Source organism: Plectrocnemia conspersa, unplaced genomic scaffold (assembly GCF_051122295.1).
Source record: "Plectrocnemia conspersa isolate PC_06_02 unplaced genomic scaffold, ASM5112229v1 ptg000012l, whole genome shotgun sequence".
In the NCBI taxonomy this organism is placed as follows: domain Eukaryota; kingdom Metazoa; phylum Arthropoda; class Insecta; order Trichoptera; family Polycentropodidae; genus Plectrocnemia; species Plectrocnemia conspersa.
In genome coordinates, this window is record NW_028277176.1 from 3,616,717 (window position 1) to 3,637,302 (window position 20,586).

A 20,586-nucleotide genomic window follows, 5' to 3' on the forward strand; every position below is an offset into this window, starting at 1 on the left:
ATATTTTATATGTATATATGTTTTGATTTTATTTGTTCAATGTATAAACAATATAAATATTAGCTAAATACATTAATAAAATAATTATAAGTCCTTATTTTTAAGAAAATCTGACAAAGCAATAAATCAAATTTTTAATATACTTAATAACATCATGCACAAAGCCAAAGTAAGAAAGAAAAACACAAGATTTAATAATTTAAAGAAAAAGTAGTTGTGCAAAATCATCTACCAAAGGCATCGTTTCCAAGAACGAGCCAAGTAATTGCATAATACACTAGAGCTGTGATATTTTTTATATTCTAAAGAATAATTTATTATGCTTAACGTTATGATGCTGTAGAAAGCCGTAAATTAATTAAAAATAGATGAACGGTGAAACTCAAATACCGCGGTATATACTTAAACTCCTATTCAAATTAAAATAAATTGACGGAAACTTTTCACCATTTTAGATTCAGCTTAAAAAAAATCAATATAAATCCCTTATATGAATACTGCTGGGTTCAGAATATTTGATAGTTTCTTTAGTAGAGAATATGTAATTCAAAATAAGTTACTAATGGTTGCCATAAATTATCACCCTAAGACTGTTCTCAACATGCTTTAATTTAAAAATTGCAATGATTCTTATTTCAAGCAAATATTAACCTTTTATGAAGAAGCTAACATCTGTCCTTTGATCTTGAAAAATTAAAAATTAAAATACTTTTGTGAGACCTATCATTTAGATAGTTACATAATTTACCTAATTACATTTTAACTTTTACAGACCCAGCACATTATACTAATGTACAATTTTACGCTTTGTTAATACAAAAATCTTTTAATTTAGTTACCACTGTTAGTGTTTCCATATTTTCCTGTATCTTTGTTGTTTTAAATATCAAAATTGCACAAAAAAACAAAAAATTTTCCTCAAATTAAAAACAGTCGAACTGTCCAGGAAGTAAAATATTCTGTATCCTAGTCATTACTGCTGTGACACTTGTCCCGGTGATAAAAGACGGTTCAAATTGGCACTTATTTTTAAATCAATGCTAACTGTGAGTACCTGGATAAAAACAAATGACTACTATCTCACAGCTAGTTAAACATTCAGATAGCTGAGCTGATTAGGGAGCTTTTCAGTACTCCTGTTTTTGCATGTACCTCAAATAATAGTTAATATGGGGATATAAATCGTTCAAAATCTCAAAATTATAAATTTACCTTACCATCAATTTGAACAAATGCTTTTCCGAGTACACTTGTCGACACGACTCGAGGTAATCATATCCCAGCATACCTATGAAGTTTACCATTCCCTCAAATTACTGAATTAATGTCGTGTTTGAAGACAAATCTTTTAGGCTTCATTGCATATTTTTTTTATGCTGGTGAAATCTGTACTCCTCTTGAAAAAGTACACCCAAATTGGTTACCACTTTTGAGATGTCTATTATATAATCAAATTTAAGTGGTATTTTTGCTACAAAATATGTTTTAATATGGAATTTTTTATGCTAAATCTAAATTTATTAGCTAATGAGGTTCAAAATCAAATTGAATATTTTTTAAATTTTTAATGGAATCTATTTTAAAATATATACTTTAAAGTCATCGGCAAAAAGAGGGAATTTGGATTTACAAATTACTTAATGAAACGGTAGTAACAAAAATTGACCGATATAAGAACTTTGAGAAATTCTTGATATGGCCATGTATTTATATGTGTTGCCATATTAAAAATATTGACAGTTTCAAGAATATGAGTTAAAAAGTTATTTTCTGGAAAAAGCCAGATTTATTTATTTTTTCAATAATTGAAGCATGACAAACTTTATCAAAAACCTTTTTAAAAGACATTTACTTGATCGCCTATGTCGAAATCCTTCGCCATAAACTTATATAAATAGTTAATTTATCAAATCTTCAAACAATAGAGATTAAAAATGCAAAATTTTAAGGCAGATGGATGAGGGTTTGAGGCACAAAGGCGCCACCACACGAGTGCGGTATGAGATGCATTTGCGTGATGTGCATCGCAGAGGGCCGGAGTGGTTTGATTACGGTTTTATCATCCCTTAAAGGGCCCTTTGAATGGTTCGCCCCGTTGAATTGAAACCACCGACAAGGCAGCGTCGATGAAAAGAAGCAATCAAGGGGTGCAATGAAACTTTCGCCGGCGCGCGAACATTTTAAGAAAATACGTAGTAGTTGCAAATAGACTCCAATTTAAATGCCACAAATTGCCTTTTTAGAGATGAAGCCGGATTCGTTGGCTGCAGAATTGCTGAATAAAGGCACCCCCGTGCCTCGGGGTGGTCGTTGTCTTGCATTCTACGCCACCGCAAAGTGCAACCAAATTTGCCAATTATATTCAATAAAACAGTGGCAATAAAAAGTAGGTTATTTAAATTTGAGGAGTAATTATTAGGATTTATGCCTACCAGTTCATTGTAAAGTATATATTTGACATTAGTGTTTTTCTCGTATTCGATATGTTGCATAATTTTTCTATACAAAGAGAATTTGATGTTCTATGGAAATGAGCTTTTGTCAACCATCATCCCTTTAGTGTCGGAGAGTGCCAAATTGTGTTATTTTCTCGATTTCACTTGCCATCAGATTATCCCAACGATATCGGTGTAAACGTTTTGTATAGTAAAACTTTTACTTAAAATCTCAAAATCACCTTTAGAAGCAAGTGGAGATTCTCTTTACACATATACAACGTCCGCAAAAATCTTCAAGTAAGCATTACTTTTAACTATTGAAATGTTCTGTTGATAATCAAACTATTTTCGTGAAATTTCAATTTTGGGTTCTAGAACGCTTTTGAGTGCCCGTTAGAACCATGACGTTCGCACTAACAGACTTGCCTTTGACTGTCACCATTTAACTCCTCGAAACCCTGGAATTATGCATTGCTCTTTTGATTAATGTCAGCTATGAGGACCTGGTATAAATCATTTTATAATAATACTTTTTTTTCATTTTTTAAAGTACAAGTTAAGACATAATTTCTACACTTTTTAAATCACTTCTGAGCGAGAACTACGTGTGGGCGACAGCGCGCGGGTTTCGGTGCTTGGAAATTTAGTCGCAATGGATCACTTTACGGGGGACAACGAACGTTTTACGTAAAACAGTTAAAAAAACAATGATTTTTATGTGATTGTTTCACGTTCCCTACCGATTACAGAGTGAGAATCAATATCTGAGTGTTAATTTAAATAAATTGTGGCACAATAAGTTCGGGGAGACCGGTTCAAAGCTAAACAAAACGTCGCACAAATTAATGACAACTATAGCGATATCAAGATCAATTTTGCGTCGAATTTGCCATACATTTAATGTGACTATACCGGTGGTGAATGAAATGTTTCTCAACAAACTTGAATAAACCAATCACGAAAATATTTTTTTCTTTTGGAACAATAAGTCTCGGAAAAAAATATCTTTGACATCATCGTCTTTCTTCGACCACTTTTATATGCCTCTTAAGTTTTTATACTAAGGGCCAGAGCACCACCCGCAAATCTATTTCAATAAAATATATTCTTTTATTATTTGTAATTGTTTATCAGTTACTATTATTTAAAAGAACCTTATGAGAATGGAGTGCGTAGAAAGCTGTAAATCTTTCTGAAAAATGCGACATATTTGTTTCTAATAACATGTGTTTTATTTATATATTTTTATTTTAATAATTGCACATTTATTTATCTATTTTATAATCATGTATTTCTACTCACGTTAATTAAATTTAATTTATAAATGTTAATGTGAATATTATAAAATTAATAAACATATTATAAAAAAAATTAACTTTAAAAAGTTATTTTACTATTTTAATAATAAAACGAATATATTTATACCTTTTTAAAACGCTGTTCTGATATTTTCAGAACCATATATAATATATACTATTTTCGCTAGCGTAAAAGTATTGAACTAGACCTCTACGTAGGATGTTATTTATTCGAATCGAGAAGATAGCGCCTTCACGGATTCAATAATACGTCACACACGCCGGTTGTGCCCAAAAGCAATTTGGAAACACGGAGACTTATTGCCTAAAATATCGCCGTTTTGTATTATTGCCCCAGCAAATGTGCCAATGGGAAAGTTTTCATAATCCCACGTCCATAAGCCTAGGTCAGGTCCCGGAATCGCCAGATGTCGCTAGTGTTTTGCGGGATTTTTTTGTTCCCGGTGCCGAGAAAAGTTGGTCCGGAAAAAGTTTGTTTGGTTATTGGCGCCGGAGTCAAAGTTATTCTTTGGTGTTTGTCCGCTTAGGCGCGATGAGGTGTAAAGTCCCGCAGGACCCTCGTCAACCCGACGTCTCATCTGCGCATTCTTTTTCAATTTGGAAAAATAACGCCCCCGAGTAGAGTGGAGTGAAAGAAGAAAAATGGCGCAAAAAGGACCAATAGTTTGTTATCGTCCAACACTTTGGGGTGACACGTTCACTTTTTGATATTAAATGTGTGACCGTGCGAGTCGCGCGATTTGTATGCAAACTTTAATAAAATTTGAATAATAGTAATAATATTAAAAATGATGTTAAATAATAGATAATAAAGTTATCTGCATATTATTTTAGATTTTATATGTTCACGTATGACATCTTGAATAAATTTTATTTTAAAAATGATCGTGTTAGAGTTTTAACTAGCTACATAATTTTTTATAATTCAGAGATCATTCTAATAACCATAATAAGCAACAACAAAAAAAGTCTAAAATACACAATATATTTATAATAATAAAAGAGAGTTCTAATGACCTAAAAAATAAATTACTAATTGCAAATATTGTACCAACCATATAAAAAAGCAAATCTGTTCTAAAACGTTCATCACCAATAAAAAAAAATACTTTGTTTGGAAAGGATGCAATACATTATACTCTGGGCATATTACTATCGTTATTTTACCCTTTAATACGCAATCACCAGAGTGAACATCTCTTAGGGCGTGTACACATTTCGTGGTTATGTATATAAAGCGATGGAATTGTCCCGCAAAAATCCACATCTTATATTTTACATAGCTGTCGCGAACCAGCATCATAAAATAATATACACGGTCATTGACGTAAAAGAGAAACCAAGTCACAGCAGCAAGGGCAAGCAGAGATGAGCCAAGAAACCGCATCAACAAGCGCATCGCGAGAATGTGACAATCCAGCGCTCAATAGAAATCACAGCCGACAATAATACAACTCGACATACCAGCCAAGATTCTCTGACTTTCAAAACTTGTTATTTAAAATTTGACACGTTTCTCTATATATATATGGTAATTAATATATGATGATAGAAATTAATTGTAATCTGCATGTAAAATCACAATCCTTTGGCTTTAAAACCCGAAAATCGTATGAATAAATATAAATATTTTAATGACAGTTTACCCTTAAGTGTATTAAATATTGCTTATTTAATAAGGTACTATGATAAAATGGAATACTCATCTACTAATGAATAAATATTTTTAATATAATTAAATGTATTTTATATGACGAAACTTGGCTTTACTAGATCAATGAATTTCTTAACTAATGAAATCTATAAAGTTCACCATAAACGCAAACTTTTTAATGACAAAGTTCAAAGAAGATAAATATTACCCGCCATAAAACTTTTGCACTGTATTGAGATACATTTTTGTGACAAGATTTTAGGGCCGCAAAACTTTACATCACAAAAATCGCTATCCTAATTTACCGTTTGGTGAATTAGGGACAGCAGCGCTCTCACCCTTTGTCCGTAAATTATTTCGCCCATATTGTTTGCACGTAGGAGGCTCATTTTCGACGAAAACCAAAGAGAGAGAGAGGGCCGCACAGAGTGCTCGACAATTTGCATAATTTTTCGAGCCCCATTTTTGGTGGCCCCGCGCACATTTTTGCATAATAATCCTCTTACACATCGCGACGGGTAATGTTCGACCCGAAGTCGCACAAATGTTACAGTCGTATAATTGCCCCCGGGTTAATACGGATCATCGTGCGGGGCGCAAAAATTAATACGGAAATCCTATGACGGGAATGTTAATTAATTAATTGCGGAGTGTTTTGGTGCCGGAGCAACACGCCGGATTTATGGACGGCATTAAATCAAAATTGCCGAGAAAACATTTTTTACATGTACTATAAAAATCGCGAGAGATTAAACCTTTTTGCATATTTTAACAATTTTTTGTTGTAAATACAAATGATTTTTTTTCGCTAGACCCAAAAATAACTTTTATATGTATTTTATACGATGTTTATAATCGCTTCTTAGGTATGTGGTGTTGTTTCTCTTTTTAATGATTCATTGTTTAACTCGCTCATATAATTTATTCGAAGCTAAAATGTTAACGTACAGAATTATATATTTAATTAACTTAATCTTTATGCATAACATACTATTGTTTCATTGCTTTTAATATCGTGTTTGCTTGATTGGTTATTGGTATTAATTAGTTATTGATAATTCAAGAAAAAAAAAATTTAATCCTACAACATGGTTTACTATTTGGAACGCTAAAAATAATATTAAGCTCGACGGTTATTAAAAAAAAATTCTATCAATAAAAGCACACTGCTTAAATATATATTGAATTGTCATTAACAACTAACAAAGCATTTCATTCACAGAGGCATTCCTTTCCTTTGTACTTGATAACAGGAAGCAGAATTACTTTTTGTGACGTCTTAGCCGCCGATCGGTTCATAGATAGACTAAATAACTAACAGAGGTTCATAAAATTAAGCTAACGAACAAGAATAAGGTATGATGGACACGGCATCGACAATCCAAAAGTGAGTTCTACCAGCTGTTGAACTTCGACCTAAGAACATACCGTTACGCCGACGCTTCGAGAATGAGCACAACCACTGACACTGCAATGGTATCTTATGGCTTAATCAGAGTGAGTCGCTTCCAAAGTCTCCAGTGGCTTATCAGTGTAAAACATGCCATATTCAGGCTTGATTTATCATTTGAAAAAACGCATACAAAATTATTTCGAAAACGAAATAAATTGGTTTGCCTTTTAAAATAACAAAAATACCAAATCTTAGTTTTAAGTTTAGTCGTGTAAAAGTGTTTTATAAATTTATTTTTGTCTTTTTTCACATCATATTATATTACTAAAATATGGACTAATAATAATAAAATAATGCTAAACGGAAAATCGATTTTAAATAATAAGATAAAATTTATAAAATATCTATATAATTATGAAATTAAATCTGCCGTTGATTTACACATCCCACAAGCATTTTCAATGAAGTTAAGGACAAATTCTGTAAAACATATTGCATTTAAAACCACTAATTATTTACCAAAATCAATTGTAGAAATAATTGCAAAGAAATTAAAAAATATTTTTTTAAGAATTCATTCAAATTTAATTAACTAAAATTAAGTTAAAATCAAAAATAAACATATTTTTACACTGAAATTAGGCAGAAATTCCGGCAAAAATAATTAAAAAATATTAAGGCCTATTTCTGGATAATATTTATAAAAAATGCTTGTTCTAAATATGCAACATCGTACAGAACGCGAACAAAGTATATTAAAATTAAAAATATACATAAAATATTTACAAGTGGAAATTCTTAAAGCAATTTTCTTCTTATTAAAATATAAGACCACACCACATGGGCCAGTGTCTACAACAGCATGTTTTGCTTATTTTATGCAACTATTACAAAAATAGTAATCAAAAATAAATAGACTAATATTTTTAGAGTATATAAATTAATTTTATATCACTAGCACTAATGAAAACAAACGTTAAAATTCCCAAAAATGTGACACATTTGCACTTAACGATTATTTTAAATAGCAATATCACCCGTACAGATCTATGGGAATAATTTGAAAACACAATGGCTCGGCGTTTGTTACACATATGTAACATTATGCAATATAGTTCTTTTATTGAACGTAGACTAAGTTATAAGCGCTTAAATAAATTGTTGCAGATTTGCAACACCATGCATTTAAGGGTTAATAAATATTACATGAATCATATTATTATCGTTTTCTGCTATTTTTTTGCATGCTTTTTATTTTTATTATTGTTTTTTTTTAAATTAAATAATAAATATTTTAAGTGTACTTAATATATTTTTCTTGATGTATATGTATCAAATTGTAAGCGCAGAATAAGTTGTTTCTTACTTATGCGGAATTACGTAAATAAATAAAATAAAAATTGGCTAAAACTGAGATTTACTATACGCAATTTGTTTAATGAAAATATTTTTTTTATGTACATCACTTGCCAATTCAAACATATGCCGGTAATAGTGTACAATTTTACTTAGTAAAACCTGCAACTCCGCTACAACTGTCCCTTTGTATCTGCTTTAACGCAGTTTTTCAGGGGCGTCTGGACCAAGATAATGCATAATAATAATCATTATTAAAATTAAAAATTAATTTAATCCTACAAATGAGTATATAAAAAATATTTATTTTTAATACTATTGATTTTATTATTATCAATACATTGTAAATAAAGTAAAAAAATATTACTATCCAAGTAACGATAAACTTTCTAAAAAAAGAGTATAAAAATAACATTATTTTTTTTAATCTTTACAACTTTTGATCTGAATAACTAATGAATATATTTTCTGTTGATACATTTTACTTAAATGCACATTAGAGATTTATTTTAAAATTTCCATGACTTTGAAATGTAATATAAGGGGGAATAATCGTCACCAAACTTTAAAAATACTGATTTTTTTGAAAATTTAAAGCTATTGAAAATGATATTTAATAGTCATAAATATACTAATAAAATATTTAACCCTTTCTTCAACCAACAATCAAGCTTTTAACCACCGCCGAAATGCACCGTCGGAATTCGTCTTATTCCCCGTGGCGCCATCGTCCCGGAATAACTTCAATTATTCGGGTAAGTGATTCTAAACGCCGCTGGGTCGAAGAGGCAAATGGCGGATTAGAAAACGGGCTATATCTAATAGAAAACGGCGTCACGTTGACATAGTTACGGCTTAGGGCCGAAGAGCGCACACACGGAGCTTTATCCCGAAAGCTCCCCAGACCTGTCGGATATAATTACGGCCGCCATTTTTAGATTAGATTCGACTAGATAAAGCCACCGACGCGAATACGGTATTATATGCAGTAAAGATATGGCCAACCCTGTATGCTATATTATATTCTTTACTATACATCATATAATACGAGCTTGCATCATGTGACGTGGCATTAAAGCTGCGCAACCAGCGTGGAAATTCCAATTATGTGGATAATTGTGTTGAATCTAGCCTGAATCAGGAATTAATTAAATATGTATGTGTCTGTATAGGCTTCATGAGGAATAAAATTAAACGTTAAATTAATGACAATTTGTCTTATTGAGATCTTTAATCTAATATACCAAGGATCACCAATACTTTTAAAAGCAAACCTCGGGGAGACAAATATAAAAGGATAATATATTTTAACTGTTAATATATGATGAATATCAAATATATATTTTTTTGTATCCTTACATTCTTTATGTAAATAAAGATTACCCTGAAAAGTATTTAATTTTTTATTAAAAAAAAGTCAGTGCATTTTCATTTGGAATATATATATGTATATTACTATATTTGAGACCTTACGTAATCTAATAATGAACAAAAGTAATTTATATTATTTAAAAGCATTCAAAATGATGGAATTTAAGGTTAAAATTACACGGTTCAAAGAGAACCTATTAAATCAAAAAGAGAGAGAACTCAACCGGGCGGGTACTCGTACATACGTGCGTATTATTTTCGCTAGTAAAAAGGTTAAGTTCTGCAAAATTAGAATTCAGCCGCAACAATCTCATATTGTATCACGTTTAATATAGTTTTGTCGGCAAAGTTTTAGGGTTTCAGTAGGGGTGGGCTGTTACGGCGGGTTAGGGGTTTCCATCAAAGTTCCACATGTTGATCCTATGGCCCATAAGGTAACCCGTATTCTCGTCCAGGATCGTCCACACCTTGCATTGATATGACACTTAATCACATTTCAATATTCAGATCACGATTTTGGAACCTTATGGTTGTTTGCAATCGAATCTTGTCTGATGGAATTCTCGACGTCGTAGAAAATCGACATTTTGAACCAGCGGTGAAAATAAGTGGCCGATGCACTTACATTTAATTTGGGAAGCTTTTTTCGTTATTTGTGATTTTTAATACATACTGCCTAATTTTTATTTAAGCATAGTTTTTAATAAAGATATATATATAAATTGTATAATTCTTAAAATTAACTATTTAAATAATTTATAATACTGCTTATTAGGTCACGTAATATTAACATTTAACGATGTTAGTTAAAAGGTTCATTACCGTTGCACTCGAATAATAATTTTATGAATAGTGAGAAGTGTTATGATTTCATATAAATTTCAAATGTAAATGTGTATTAATTCAGTAATACTATTTCAATAAATTCTTCAAAAAATATTGACTTAAAAATTTAAATTATGTTTTAGGAATATTAAAAAAATAACTAGTTTTTTTTCCTAAGCTAATTTTATTTAAAGTTTTGTGTATGGAAAAAAACTGATTATAAGACGTTAATAAAAAAACAGACACAATTAAGTCTCTTTATTGATCATTTTTATTTAAAGAGTCTTATTAAATAATATTAATATAACCTTAATTAATAAACCAGATTGTTGCTTATAAAAAGAAAAAAAAATAATACTGTTTTGATACTAAATTTCATTAGAGCGTTTACATTATATCAATTCTATTAAAAACAATAAAAATACATTATTTCAGTAATGTTAAAAAAAGTAGTGTAAATAAGTATTTTTTGTCAAAAATATATATAATATATTATATTTTTTTACAAATTAGTTTTCCACGTTATTATTATTAAAAATAAAATATTGTTTTAAAATTTTTAAAAGTTTTGAGATTTAATTTGTATAACTGTAAAACACTTGAAGCAGTGTTAAAAAAATCTTTTATGATAAAAAAATACTATACGTTATTTGGTTCAGGCATTTTAATTTTGTAAAACTGGTTTATTTTCGGTTAGGTTAGGTTAAGTTGATTCATCAAAAAAGTCTCTAATATTTATATATTATAAATCTTCTGATCTTATTTGTCTATTCCTTTCTTTTATAATTGATATTAATAGATTTTATTTTTCCAGATGTTTTTCATTAAAAATATTATAATAACGAATGTGTGATATATAGAATAGTACATACGTATTATGCATAATAAATTACACTATACAACTTTTTTTGCAGACGTAAATCACTTAAGTGTATGTAGAATTGCAAACTGGTTTTAACTGTATCTCAATTTTTTTGTCTCATAAATATTGATACAGTTATACAATATAACACTCTATTAACAAAAGTTTGCAATAATAAAAATTATACAAAAAAAATTTAGTATTTAATATTCAGATATCAAAAGTGAATTAAATTTTGCTCTAATGTGTAAAATATATAATATATAAGTATATAACAATTTCGAGATTAAAACGTAATTTAGTTCATAAAAAGCATTCTTAGAGTACAAAAAGCTAAAAATACTTTTATTTGCTTTGCAACTTTAATTATCATTTACACTTGGTATTTTATAAAAAATTATAAAATACAGGTCATTTTAATATGTAAAATATATTATATTATATAGTAGAAAACACTATTTTTAATATTTTTTAAGAACAAAAGTGTTTGCAAGATTTATAAATGCAAAAAAAAACATGGCTAAATAGTAAAAGAAACAGATTTGACAAAGGTATTTTAAAATATAAAATCTTATCTTTGTAAAAAAATGTTGTTCAAATGAAATTGTTTAGGTACCTAACTGTTTTTTCATAGTGTTATATAATTGGAATATTGTACTTGAATACAACAATATGTTAAATGATATTTGTGTCAAAAGCCTAAACCTAATACGCTTTTTAAAATGCCTATAATATGTTAAGTCACTAATTAAAAAATATATTAAGTGCACTATTTATAACATATAAATTGGTTCACGTTTTTATTTATTTGTCATCATATGTAAAAAAAATCATGTTATGTTTGTTTATTCGGCAAGACGGGAATTTAATAACATAATTATTAATTTCACGAAAAACTCGAGTGTATTTTATTCATGCCCTTATTACATACATATTTTATATATAATACATAAAAAATGGGTAAATTCTTTACGTTTCGTTAAACAGAAAATATTATATATGTAGCTCTACAAAAACTTAGTGTTCAAAAATCAAGTGTCTTAAAGTAAAAAATACTTTTAACAGTATTTTTTTGCATTACAAATTTTTAAATATCATCCAAACTTAGTATTCTTAAGTAAATTACAAAAATAAAGGACATTATGCAAAATGCAAATATAAAAGAATTTCGAGTTTAAATCGTAATTAAGTTAAGTATTTATTGTATTGAAGAAAAAACATTCTTATATTACAATAAGTTAAAAATACTTTTATATGATTTGCAACGTTTTAATTATTATTTTAATTATTATTAATAAAAAAAACAGGTCGTTTTACACTTGTCTTAATATTAAATAATTTCTAGTTGAAGACCGAATTTAATCAAGTATTTATTGTATTAAAAAAACATTCTTACAGTAAAATAGTTCTTTGCCATATTTTAATTATTATCCAAACTCAGTTTTTTTTTAATATATAAAAATACAGATCATTTTAAAAATCTCAATTGAACAATTTCTAGTTCAGGACATAAATATTTAATGTATTAAAAAAACATTTCTACGAACATAAGGTTAAAAATACTTCAAACAACACATTTATTTGCTTTGTAATATTTGTAAAATTTTAATAATTTATAAAAATACAGGTCGCTTTGCAAATGTGCCTAATATAAAACAATTTTTAGCTTAGGATATATAGTAAAGTATTTAATAAATTGAAGAAAAATTCTTAGAGTACAAACAAATAATAATAAAAAAGCATAGGTTCTTAATTTTAAATTATTCTGTAAAAACAGTGACAGTTAATGGTATTTTTTTATATATCTAGATGAACTAACACTGTATTGATACAACCATTCAAATTTTTTTATCATAAGAAATCCTATATAATTGCCTTATAGAAAGTATAAATTGAATAAAAATGCATTATAAACAAATCTCCGAAAAAACATCATATTTAGAGCACACAAGAATGACAAACAATCGCAACGGGCTTTAAAAAATTCATACATATTATTTATTTATTAATTGTATATATTTTTTGTAACATTACAAGCGCTAGCTGTCTCATTAAAATAATATCACCTTTTTCAAAACTTTCTAACCGTTTTACACTACTTATATAATTTATTTTATTAAAATACGCTGTGTCTCGCTCAATGAATAGTTGAAAACAAATAATAATTTGTTATTATTTGTCCTCGTCTGACAGCGACCACAATGGTTTCGCATATAAAAGATAACCCAGAAGTCGTTGTCATGCTTCATTATACGCGAAATTTGATAATACGACAATAAACTTTTTGTCTATAGCTCAAAATTTTGCTTACTTAAAAAGCATCATAGTAAGATCAGAGTATCACCAACAAGATTAGATAACGATTTCTTAATTTACTAGTTTAAATACAATAAAAATATGTATCAAACAGATCTCACAGTATATAACCGACTGAAGCATCAAAACCCAAAACTAATATTAAAAATTAATTAAGCACAACTTTGCTCAAAAGAAGCAGACATGTTTAATGTATTTAAATATTGTTTTTATTTACATTTTTTTTAAATATTAAAGAAGGGAACACAACATATACATATAAGTTCTTATATTGTTCCCATAACCTCCATGCACCGCACGACAGACCACGGTGAAAAGCAAAAGTATTATCTAACACAATCACGACACCGTGACTCAAATGCAAAAGAAGACACTCGTTTGGAACAAGCCGCACCGGTTGGCACTAATTTCTTCCCAAACGTCGACCGAGGTCTTTCGAGCGCAACAGTAGTGCTCTAGAACCGCTACGGTAAAGTGTGTTTCGCGTTTACCGGCGCTCGACCCACATACAATGGACCAAAGGCACACATGAAGGCCATGTCACCTCCAGGACTGACCATGATGACGCTCAGGACCTTGGGGCTGATCCTGATCCTGCTTAAGGATCGGGAGATCCAATGCGCCACCTTTGCTGAGAACATCTTCATAGGGCTCTCAAAAGCATGTAAGAACAACAATAAATATTTAGATATAAACAACTTTCTAATAATGCATTTTTTGCATCGCACTGTCTTTACTTTCTAACCGGTAAACCATTGCATTGCATTGTCTATTTGTTCATAGTTTAATGTGATAATAGTAAAAACACGCGACATGCTTTTTATTGTATGAGCGAAATAGACAATCATGAGAAAAGTTATTGTTGGGAATAATCTTGCATAACTAATCAATAAAACCGTTAAATTATATGTAAGTGACTTGAGCAAATAGTGACCTCGAAAAGTGCATTGCGTTTAAATTGTGAATGTCAACAAACTGGTGTTACGAAACTGGCTGAACGTGAGTGAAAAAATAATAATGATAAAAGTTGACCTTATTACTAAGTAGACTTTTTGTGAGCGTATATCTATGTAGGAAATCGTGTCTTATCAATTCAAGGACTTGTGAAATGTTCTAAATAAATTGTATAATGTGTTGCAAATAAATTTAGTTTAAAATCATATGCTTAATCAAAATATTTAAAAATAATTAATGATGCTAGTATTATTTTGAATTTTATTATTATAAAATGCAAAAAGAGCAAGGTCCATAAAACATTGTGGATGCTTGATTTTGTTGAGTTATCATCGCCATATATAAAAAAATATATTTTTTAAAAGCAATAAATAATTTTATAAAATAGTTAAAACTGAATTTGCTAAATTAAAATCTTGCCTTTAAAATAATCTGAATTATCTAGATATATTTTGATCTAGCATTAAAAAAATACGATAGAATAAATTCGCTAGTGAGTAACATCGTATATTGAAAACAAAACTCTCATTGACTTTCATCTTTAACGTAATCTAAATTAAAACAAATAGTTTCCTTAGATATTTTATAAAATGCAATATCTATGCTATATTGTAAAAAAAAAATGTATCTCATATAATATAATTCTTTTAAAAACATAAACCGTATAATTACTGCATTATTTTCTTAATAAATAATAAATAAAACGTCACTATTTATAATTACCATGAAAAATAACCATAAATTATATATGTATTTATTACATAAATAAGTTATACGCAAAATCAATTATGTTTATAACAGTTTGTTTAAATAAACATTAAAATTAAGTAATTTAGAAATTACACTTAATTAACGAATCAGTTCATTAACATTATAAATCATTGATTCGACCAAATATATAATTGAAAACTGTGAATCGAAATGGTTTCTACCTATATGTAAATTATTAAGTGACATTTAGTTCACCGGTCTATTCAAATGCTACAAAAGCCAATAAATTTAATTATTAAAAATAATAATTTATACAAAATTAAAATCATTTTTTATATATTAATAACAGACTCTTGCAACCTTTTTGATTTAGGGCCATTTTCATCAAACGAAAAATGAGCACCCACGGGACTTTATTGCTTTCGCGACTCTAAATAATATTTATATTATAAATTAATTTTCAGAGAACATCGTTTAAAACTTTTTTATGTAACTCTATTAGTGATATGATTTATTATTGCATTGTATAAAATATTTATTTTATTGTATTTTATTAATCAAATGTTTCTAAAAAATCTTTTAATATATTTATTAGCTTTTCAATAATTTATTTTAATTTTTACTTTAATAAAACAAATGTTATTTTTCTGAAGAAGATTAAAAAAATAACTTGAGTTAGTCAATCAGTAGTTAGTATTATAGATTAGCGAAGTAAATTTACCGTCATAGGAAGAAAAAGTCTCCGCAAAATAACAGCTTTTACGGATCGAAATATCATTTAAAAACATTAAGGAGAATCGACTTATATTTTTTAATAGCCAAATCCCATTAAAAAAAATAGCCCAATTTTTCTAAAATGTATTACACAGTTAACAAATGGAAAAAAAATATATATCTGAATTATTCCATAAAAAAAAATATACAAATGGGACGCTTGCACTTTTACAAATTTTCTAATCAAATAAATCGCCTCTCTAATTTTTTATACATCTTAATTTATTCAAAGAATTTATTATTCTTGATTTTATTCTGACTATATTTTTTTCTATAAAACTGTTATAGTTTCAAACTCTTTTTTATAATAATGTACGATAAATTGCATTTATTAAAGCATTTTTCTAGGCTCTCAATGGGCCGATATTAAAACATTGGTATATTAATAATGTAGCAATGTTCTTGTGTAGCACATAATAAACAGATTGACTATTTTTTTTGCAAAGAATGTTTTAAAATAATAGTTTTATTTGTAAGAAATCCTAAACCTATATATTTTTAAGAATTAAGACAAAAAATAACTATACTAAAAGACAGAATATTTAAAATTGTCGTCGATTACATCTGTTTGTCATTAAATAGTTCAAACATAGAAAATTCGTTGCTACTGATCTTGGTATACAAAATAGCTAAGTCATGATATGGTCTTAAGCATATTTATGAATTATACTTTAAAATACTTTACATGCTGTTGATAAAATCGACACCTGTAAATAAATTTATAACATGTAATTGATTTATTTTTTATGTATGGAAGACACTAGGGTAGTTTTTTATACATTAAAAAAAATATTTATCGTTAATGAAAGTTGGAATGTTAGGACCAGCTAATTATTATGCCCATGTTTTCTAAAAACTATACTGAAATTCTGATTTTTTTAAGTTTTCGATCGATAGGCGTCCTAGTGTATATATTTTAAAGCATTAGAAAAATGCCTCTATTTTTTGCGATAATTTAATGAGTTTCTAATTTGTCTTAATTTATAAATGCCTTAATCAATGTCGCACGAATTTCATTATCTCACATCGAAATAAACCGTAGCTCAGGTGTAAAATGTTCGTCTGCCAACATTAACGTCGCATCTTTGATTCACGACAGGGTCTCGAATTTTAATCAAGCCGAAAATTAACGGAGGGTCACCTCCCGGGGAGACATTTTCGCAAGGGCACCGAAATCTTTCCCACCCATGATTAAAATCTTTATTCAAGCGACCCCAAATTTCGATTTTCAGGCCGAGTCATCATGAAGACCCACAGTGCCGATCGATCTCTGGCCGACGAGACTCGCAAACTGTCCATCGTGTGGCACACTGACAACGGAACCCTCAAACTTCCGATCCAGAACGCCGCCGACGAGCTGGTAACCAAATCGGCGATGTTCAATGACCGTTACATGACCGTAATCACCATTCACGGCTTCAACGACCACCCGGAATCGGCCATTCCGGCTGCCATCTCCGCTGCTTACATCAAAAAGGGAAAGCACAATGTCATCACGCTGGACTGCAGCCAAATCACTACGGGCCAGTACCCGAGAGCGGCTTACATGAGCCAACTAATAGGAAAAACTCTATCCAAATTCCTAACAACTCTAACCACAATTTCAAACTTAGAGCCAAAGAATATACATATCATTGGGATCAGTTTAGGAGCGCAAACTGCAGGCTGGACTGGCCGATTCTTCAGAAGTAATACAGCAAAGATGATCCATAGGATCACCGGACTAGATCCAGCGGGCCCTTGCTTCTCAAACACTCAAAGCGGAGAGTTCCTATACAAAGACGATGCTGTATACGTAGACGTGATACACGTAAACAAAGGCGTGCAAGGAATCTTAGAGACTATAGGACACGCCGATTATTTCGTAAACGGAGGAGGACCTCAACAACCTGGATGCTCAGATCCTAACTGCAGTCATCATAGAGCTGGAATATTGTATATAGAATCGCTTTACAGAGAAAAGTCACTATTGGGTAGAAAGTGTAAGTCTTGGGAGTACTTCATGGATGGCAGGTGTAATCACAATGAACTGAGCGTGATGGGTTTCAATGCTTCCATGAAGTCAAAGGGCAAGTTTTATTTGAAAACTGCTGAAGAGCATCCGTACGCTATGGGAATCAGCGGTGCTACTGTGCCTAAAAAGAGGACTTCTATTTTTGATCTGTTCAACGTTTTCGGTTGATATTGTACAATTATAATGTAATATTTAATATTTAAATTCTGTGATAATTTATTAATGTTCGGTAAAAATAAATATTTAATTTCAATCAAATAAATTTGTTTATTATTAAATGCTACAGATAAATCACCACAATCTAATACCAAAATATATACATATTTTAAGGTTTGATAACCATAAGGTGTGTGATTTCGCAGCCAGTAAGACGCATGTGGTAACTAGTAGGAATTTTATTAAGTTATATTACATATGTGTGAGTATCGTTTTCTCCGAGCAGTGGTGGAGAAGCTGGCGCAGGGATGATGTATGTGTAAGATCCTTATGGGTCTTGTAAGTGACAGTGGCAGTGTCTTAAGGCAATTCTTTTTTCTGTGATGATCATGTTCGGGAGTTTCAGGTCGTATCTTTGCGTCTGTTGGTGGGGGCGCGTCTGCAAGGCGGGGTGAATCTGCTAGTCTCTAAATGACTATATTCCTCTCATTGGAGTACAAGCTTAAGTATTCAGGGCTGCTAAAATCATGCAGCGATCATCCAGCCAATCACTGCACTCGTTTTTTAAAACAACGAAATAAGTATACGCCTTTAGAAAGTGACATTTAGCTTGATGAATATCTCCGAAGTAAATTGCGTAACGGGAATATTGTGTCCTTACAGTGCAATTTGTCTTCCGGTGATATATTGTTTCCGGGGCCGTTTCGTATCAAAGAAATATTCATTCAATGCACCGGAGAATTATTGCGTGCTATTTATAGGCGAATCCTTTTGTGTGATCACACTATTGTCTAGTTTATCCTTATTGATACATAATCACTTTTTCTCAGAGTAATTTACGCGAGTTTCAAGAATAAGATACCCCACAAATGAGTGCTTTGTGTGGTCCCCACAATATCGTTGAAATTAATCTATGATCTCAAACAAAGATGATCAATAGAATCACCAGAGCCAGTGCCAACAGTATAAAAAAATATATACAATATTTTTCATGAAGTTTAAGAAACGCTGATTAGTTTAAGAAGAGAGGAGATTTTCATACATAATGCGGTAATTATAGAGCTGAAAAATATTTTATATAAAGTACCATATGGATCGTATACATAACCATAATAAGCTAAGCGTGACATGGTTTAATGCTTCCATGAATTCAAATGTGATATTTTACCATAATATCGCAGAAAAGCTAAAAGAGTACAAAAATACTACTGTGCGGATAAATTTTATGATCTTGCTTAAAATTGTATAATTTAATGTTATACACGTTAGTAAAAATACATATTTATTTTATTTAAATATATCCAAACAACAAAATCACATATTATTACTGAATCTCCTAGTGAAATTATTTAGACTGTGAGAGTTTTTAAACACCTGCTCCATTTTTCACAATTTAGAGGTCACCTTAACGACCACTTGAATAACTAAAAGAGTGATCATCCAAAATATAATACATAACTATCAAACCATTTTAAAAGTTAGACCATATATTACAAATTAATAAAAATATCGTTGCCACAAAAAACGACAACAGTTGAAAATATTGCATGGACCAGCTTTTAGCACAAACTGTCCCAATACATTCACCACCAAGTATTACCGCCGTAAAGACCCTTTGTATAAAGAAGAGCATGCCAGACAATTTTTTCAACTCTATATCACCATTGTTAACGTTTAACAAAATAGCTACCAAGACCATGTTTTCTCTTAAGGGGTAAGCACATTTTGAAAGTGTGTTCAGGAAGCGATGCAATTGGTTCGTAAACATCCTTGGTCATATACATATGAAGCTGATCGACATGAGAGATTTCAGCGGTTCGTCCAGATAGCATCACGAGAATACGATATCTCAAAAATCAAAAATAAGTATAATAAATTGACAAATAGGTAAGAGTAATCAGAAAGGTGTAATACTTTCAACAGAAAAGTAGTATATTCAAATAATAATTAAATATTACGTTAAATTTTTTATATCAAAACACACGTAATTTTATAGATAATTAATTAATTGTTATATTTTATTTACGTTTCATTGTATATTTAATAATATAATATAATAATCGAGTGTATTCAAATACGAAATCAGCAGTAATATCATTGCGTTTAAAAATAGAATAAAATTCTGGCTGTTGAAATATTATACGAAAAAAAAACTTCTTCTCTTTAATTTTTCTGTTTAATCAAAACCTGCTTCTCGTATTACATTATGATTTTTCAAGGTAGGCCTTCATTAGGCAAATTTGCATATTGACTTTTATTTTATTTTTGCCCATTATTACACTGGCAAAATCGCACAATTACTGATCGGTATAAAATTTCGCGTACGACGAAAATTATACCATTTTATAATAAGACCGACAATGTAACATTCACCCTCCTCTAAGAGGAAACAATAGAGGGAATAATTTGAGGAATTTAATATTGGACCGAGTTTTAATATGCC

The 20,586-nt window shown here is 29.7% G+C and overlaps 1 protein-coding gene across 1 annotated transcript; it reads left to right on the forward strand.

Moving 5' to 3' along the window:
• The first annotated feature begins 13,952 nt into the window (after positions 1–13,952).
• LOC148227972 (lipoprotein lipase-like) lies at positions 13,953–18,249 on the forward strand. The gene is made up of 2 exons (XM_088199436.1): positions 13,953–14,198; positions 17,206–18,249. The coding sequence occupies exons 1-2, from the start codon at positions 14,063–14,065 to the stop codon at positions 18,153–18,155; spliced, it is 1,086 nt and encodes a 361-aa protein (XP_088055562.1). The 5' UTR covers positions 13,953–14,062; the 3' UTR covers positions 18,156–18,249.
• Positions 18,250–20,586: the final 2,337 nt, after the last annotated feature.

Bases quoted from the DNA above. Each gene is read 5' to 3' on its own strand.
- LOC148227972 (XM_088199436.1), top strand. From the start codon at position 14,063: ATGAAGGCCATGTCACCTCCAGGACTGACCATGATGACGCTCAGGACC. The intron at 14,199-17,205 runs GTAAGAACAACA...TTCGATTTTCAG, and splicing joins CATAGGGCTCTCAAAAGCAT to GCCGAGTCATCATGAAGACC.